The sequence below is a fragment of the Gadus chalcogrammus genome, chromosome 14 (assembly GCF_026213295.1).
Source record: "Gadus chalcogrammus isolate NIFS_2021 chromosome 14, NIFS_Gcha_1.0, whole genome shotgun sequence".
Taxonomy (NCBI): domain Eukaryota; kingdom Metazoa; phylum Chordata; class Actinopteri; order Gadiformes; family Gadidae; genus Gadus; species Gadus chalcogrammus.
In genome coordinates, this window is record NC_079425.1 from 23,725,715 (window position 1) to 23,731,754 (window position 6,040).

General features: G+C 52.1%; 1 protein-coding gene across 1 annotated transcript in view; it reads right to left on the reverse strand.

Annotated features, from left to right (window-relative positions):
* Positions 1-6,040, reverse strand: part of LOC130403717 (transcription initiation factor TFIID subunit 4-like) — a 64,721-nt gene that overhangs the window by 20,500 nt on the left and 38,181 nt on the right. The window contains exon 12 of the mRNA XM_056608138.1: positions 229-285. Coding sequence (XP_056464113.1) covers positions 229-285 — 57 coding nt within the window. The remainder of the gene's footprint in view (positions 1-228; positions 286-6,040) is intronic.

Consider the following 6,040-nt stretch of genomic DNA (forward strand, 5'->3'; position numbering starts at 1 on the left):
AACTATGTTGAATACTAGCAGGACCTCAAATCTCACAAACTCTCCCTTCAAGCCCCCATGCTGCGCACCGGGCACCAATCAGCGGGAAATAATTCCCCAGCGTTTTTTTTCATCATTTTTAAATCAGACTTTAAATGGCACTGCCCATGTAGATGGCTCATGAAATATTAATCCAGCCCATCCGCGTCCCGGCAAATGTCAAGGGTAACGACGTGGACGTCAGCTCACCTCCTTCGCCTTCTGCTTCAGCCGGGCCTGCTCTGGGTCCTCCAGCCTCGCCCGGCTCTGGAGGCAGACAAAGGGAGAAGAAAGGGTGAGCCGTGGGGGAGGGCGGGGGAGGGAGGTGGGGATGGGGGAGGAGGGGACACAGGTTAACAGCTGGTTGCAATAGGCTCCCCTCCCATCACTGGTCACCCCCCCCCCCTACCGCCCCCCTACCGCGGTGAGAGCGCCCGGCCTCTCATCTGTTGCGGGCCGGGTTGGGGAAAACGGGGACGGGGAAATGCGTGGGGGGTGTCAAGGACAACGCATCTGAATTCAGAGGAGTGCAATGGAGCCCCCCCCCCCCACCCCACCACCCCCCACCCCGCAGGGCGCTGGCCTTTAAACCCGCTCCAAATCCAGCCCTAAATAAGCCGCTGGAGGGCGATTCTAATCAAAAGAGGTTATTAAAAATTCTCTACGAGCCAGCACACACACACACACACACACACACACACACACACACACACACACACACACACACACACACCACACATGGACCCACCCCTGCACCACACACCCACCCACACACACCACACACACACAACCACACACACACACACACACACACACACACACACACACACACACACACACACACACACACACACACACACACACACACACACACACAGGGCAAAGGATGTTGCTGGGTCTCAATGGCCGTATGTGTGTCACTGTCACTGTGTGTGTGTGTGTGTGTGTGTGTGTGTGTGTGTGTGTGTGTGTGTGTGTGTGTGTGTGTGTGTGTGTGTGTGTGTGTGTGTGTGTGTGTGTGTGTGTACATGCATGTGCATGTGTTTGTGTGTGTGTGTATGTGTGTGTGTGTGTGTGTGTGTGTGTGTGTGTGTGTGTGAGTGTGTGTGTGTGTGTGTGCGCATGCGTGCATGTTCATGCATGTGCGTGTGTGTGTATGTGTCAGTGTGTGCATATGAGTGTGTGTTTGTTTTTGTCAGTGTGTGTTCATGCATGTGCGTGTGTGTGTGTGTTTGTGTGTGTGTGTCAGTGTGTGTCCATGCATGTGTATGTGTGTGTGTGTGTGTGTGTGTTTGTCAGTGTGTGTCCATGCATGTGCATGTGCATGTGCATGTGTGTGTGTGTGTGTGTGTGTGTGTGTGTGTTTGTGTCAGTGTCTGTCCATGCATGTGTGTGTGTGTGTGTGTGTGTGTGTGTGTGTGTGTGTGTGTGTGTGTGTGTGTCTGGCGCAACAACACTTCAGCACTTCTATTTTAATCAGGCGCTGGGATCTGGGTGGCCGTGCTTGTCCCTGGGAATCCTTCAGCCCGGGTAACACTGACCACTGCGGGCGATGCGGGGCAGTTTAAAATACCACGGGCCAATTAAGCACCGTTATTATCTGGGTGCCAACATGATCTTGATAGTTGAGTTTTTTTTTCCTTTTTCGTAAAAGATAGCCCGGCTATTTGAGTCACCGCCCCTCCCCAGCCGCTATGCAGAGACCCGATACGCTCCGCTCATTATCTGAGTGTGTGGGGGGGGTCCTAGGCCGGGGCCCCTGCGACCCTGCAGCGCCTCGGGCCCCCGGGGGCCCCCGGACCGGGTTTTGATCATCACACTTGACATCATTTATGCATGTGGAGGGAGGGGGCGGGCCATGTGTGTACTCAGACGTATAGGATAGGGAGGAAACAAAACACAACATTTTGTTTTTTCTCGTGTTTCCAAAGACAGGCCGACCATGGCTACCCCGAAGTCCTGCTCCTCCTCTAGACCTGCTCTACCCTCCTCTAGACCTGGTCTACCCTCCTCTAGACCTGGTCTAGTCCTCCTGGTCTAGTCCCCTGCTCTAGGCCTGCCCCCCTGTTTCTACTCTAGCAGCTCCTATTGTCGCTTTATCTCTCCGTTGTATATAGCTCTCTAATTCTCCCGGTCCGTTTCACCTCTCTATTAATATATATATATATATATATATATGCATGCCTATCATACTCGTCCTTTCAACTATTCAACTCTCTGTCTCTCTCTATCTCTTCTTCTATCTCTCTCTCTATCTACTCACTCTCTGTATCTCTCTCTCTCTCTATCTCTCTCTCTCTCCTCTCTATCATTCTCTCTCTCTCTCATCTCCTCTCTCTCCTCTCTCTTCTCTCTCACTGCCCCTCGTTTTCTCTCTCTGTCCCTCACTTTCTCCCCTCTTTCTGCTCTCCATCTCTTGATATATATGCTTGCCCCCCCTCTCTCTCCTCTCTCTGCTCTCGGTCTCCTGTCCTATGTGCTCTCTCCCTGCCTCTCTTCTGATCTCCGTCTCTGTCTCCCTTCCCTCTCTACTGTCCTCTGGCAGACAGTGCCTCTCTCCTTGCTAATTGGACTTTAAATATATCAGGCGGTTCACAGTACTGGTCGGTATCTCAACTAAGACTAATGTGTTTGGCCCCCGGCCGGCTCAGAGCATCCCTAAGACGGGAGTCATATTATAAATGGATACATAGAGGAGGACAGGTGGAGAGAGAGAGAGAGAGAGAGAGACGAGAGAGGAGAGAGAGAGAGACGAGAGCGAGAGAGAGACCGTCAGAGTGAGAGGGATGGTGGGGGCTGGGGCAGGCAGTAGTGGGAGATGGGGATGGATGGTGGGGGGGGGGGGGGGGGGGATTTTAAGAGGACCCTATTCAATGGGTCAAATTAGCGGGCCCTTAGCTAAGCTAAGCGGTTTTCAGGGAGCAGGCGGGGAGGGGGGTGGTCTGATGGTGGCAGGGGGTGGGGCGGTGTGTGTGTGTTGTGGTGTGTGTGTGTGTGCGGGGGGACTACAGATGGACTGTTTACAAGGGCAGCGGAGGCCACCGGCGGGCTCTACATCTCCTCTGTCAGCTGCCCTGGTTTCCTGTCTGTGCCGGCCAGGCCTCAGGGAGGGGGCTGGCCGCAGCCGCCGCCACACACTGCGTGTTTGGGGAGTTGCTGTTTGTCTGTGTGTATGTGTGTCCTGTGTGTTGGTTGTAAGTTTGTGTGTGTGTGTTGTGTGTGTGTGTGTGTGTGTGTGTGTCTGTGTGTCGGACGGTGTGCGTATGTGTGCGTTTGTGTGGGTATATGTTTGTTAGTTTTTTGTTTTTTTGTGATTGTGAAAGTATGTGAGATTGTGTGTGTGTGTGTGTGTGTGTGTGTGTGTGTGTGTGTGTGTGTGTGTGTGTGTGTGTGTGTGTGTGTGTGTGTGTGTGCGTCGGACGACGTGTGTGTGTATGTGTCTGCGTCTGTGTGTGTCAGTGTGTAAGCATGTGTTTTTGTGTGCCGGCGTGTCCCCGGAACGTCCGAAAACGCCAGGACGCGGTTCACAACTTGGCGAGGAGAAGTGTAAAAATAAATAACTTTGCTCTCATAGAGAAGCTGTGTCTTTGGTGTAACACGGTGTGGTAGAGCGCAGGGCCGTGGGAGGTTGTAACGGTAACATTAGAACCCGGGCAAAAGGGGTTGAAATGCCTGCGAGTCTGTGCCTGTTTGTGTAGCCGAAGCCCATCAGCCATGTGCTTCTAGTTACCCGGGACGCCGCAGGCAAGCCCTGGCGGAGCAGGCTTCGGGAATATAATGAAATAACACTGTTTTTTTTTATGAATGCTCCTAATGGAGGACAGCCTTACCGGGAGGGGGGAAGGGGAATGCATGACAAAATGGCAGACTCGTTGCAACTTTGACGACGCTACCCTACTTTAATCACCATGTTTATGGTGTCCTTTACCGCTTAGGCGATGTCTCCTTTCACGACCACTCCAAACAAATAAAACGCGTTAATGGGGTTTATGTTCCTCGGCAGCAGAGGCGGGGCGGGACGGGGAGGGCTGGGGTCGGCATGGCGATGGTGGGGCCGCGGTCTCCCTCAGCTCGAGGACTTGCTAATGCCCCCGCATGCAAGGGTCCCGTCGTAATACCGCAATTAAGATGGTGAGGCGTGCCGCAATCAGGGCTTTTGCTTTTTACTGGGGGACTTCGCCTCCATTCAAAATTAATTAAATTAACCCGGGAATGTGTTCATGTTTGGCCGGAAGGCTTTTTTTTATTCCACCGAAAAATAGCTCTTCCAGAGGATGTGATGATTCGGTTTTGGTACCACTGCAATGTTGGATAAACGATACTGGTCGTGTGTTGAGCATTGCATTAAAGTGCCACGTTTTTCAAAGTTGACAAAAATATTGGTTACATTGTTCTCTGGGTACTGACATGAATGTAATAATAGTAATGATTACGTTCTTAAATTAGGTTTGAACAAAGTTGTTTTCCATCATGATGATTCAAAAAGACTTTGACATCTAAACGCCAAATGATTTATGGCTACTTGGAGAGAAAACAATATCAGATCAATTAACCTTAAATTTCATTACAACTCTGTTTTATCTTCTTCAAAGCTTGGCTGGAGAGGTCAAAGAGAAGAGGGACCCACCCATGGGTGGCGCTGTCTCTAACGTCAGGCCTTTCACCGGACTAAAGGACTGATTTTGGTTCCACGCTCACGCAATGCAATGACCACGCAGACGCTGCCACGCAGTCGTGAACCTTTATGGTTCTGCGTCGGTTTTTAGTAAGCGGACCAATCACAGCCCTCGCTGCTGAGTCACCTCGACGGAAGGTTAAGATTTTGGGAGGCGCACGTCCGGCCCTTTGGGTGGACGCAAAGAGGGTCCCCAAGGAGGGTCCCCAAGGAGGGTCCCAAGGAGGGTCCACAAGGACGTAGGGGGTCCGTAACCCCCCTGCGTTCCATGAACGTGGGACCATAATCAGCCCTTATCGCACACTCGATGTGAACCCACACACCTGCATGGGCCCCTGGGCCAGCGTGGGACGGGAAGAGGAGCTCACCTTAGCAGCCTTCAGCAGGATCTCTCTCTCCTGCTCGTCCTTCCTCTGCTTCTCCATCCCTCTCCAGCTGCTCAAAGAACCTGAGCTGGGAAGCGCACGTCTGCAGACGGCTCGTACCACTCCTCATCCTGGAGCCGGATGGGGAGGAGGGCGAGAGACAAGGGGGGGGATAGAGAGAGAGCAAGTGATGGGGTGAGAGAGTTGGAGAGAGAGAGAAAACATGTCATAAAAACCATCACTTTTGGAACAAACGACAGCGACGATGTTATGTTGTGCAGTGAAATCTAGGTTGAGGCCACACACAAGACTGGCACCCATATCATTATCTACACCTTCCGCTTCTCCCCCCTCTCCCCCACACACACACACACACACACAAAGCACAAAGCTTGTGGGTCATCAGAATTGAGTGTTTCACGACAAGCTTGATTGTGTCTGTGTGTGTGTGTGCAGGACTTTTGTGTGTGCATCTGTCTAATTGTGAGTCTAATATAATTGTGCGTTTGTGGTGTGCGGACGTGTACGTGTTTTGTGTATGTGTGTGTGTGTATGCGTGTGCATGTGTGTGTGCTCTAGAAGATCCCCTCCTCTCTCTCTCTGTCTACTTTGTTCTCCTCTCCCCTCATCTCCTCGCATCTACTCTCAACTCGTTGCATGCTTTGTTGCATCGCTGAGGCTGCACTTGTATACATATGTATATATATTTTTTTATATATATACATATATATAAACTCACCCTCCGTTGTATCCAACCCCGCTGCGACCACGCTGCGATCTCCAAGACTGCTGCTCTCTCCCAAAGCCCCTGTCTCTCTCCCAGACCTCCTGCTCTCTCTCCAGGGATCCTCCTCCTCCTGCTCTCTCAGGTCTCCTCCTGCCCTCCTCCTGCTCTCGCTCCCTCCTCCTCTCTCTCTCTCTCCCTCCTCCTCTCTCTCTCCCTCTCCTCTCTCTCCTGGCCTCCCTAGTCCCCTCTCTGTTT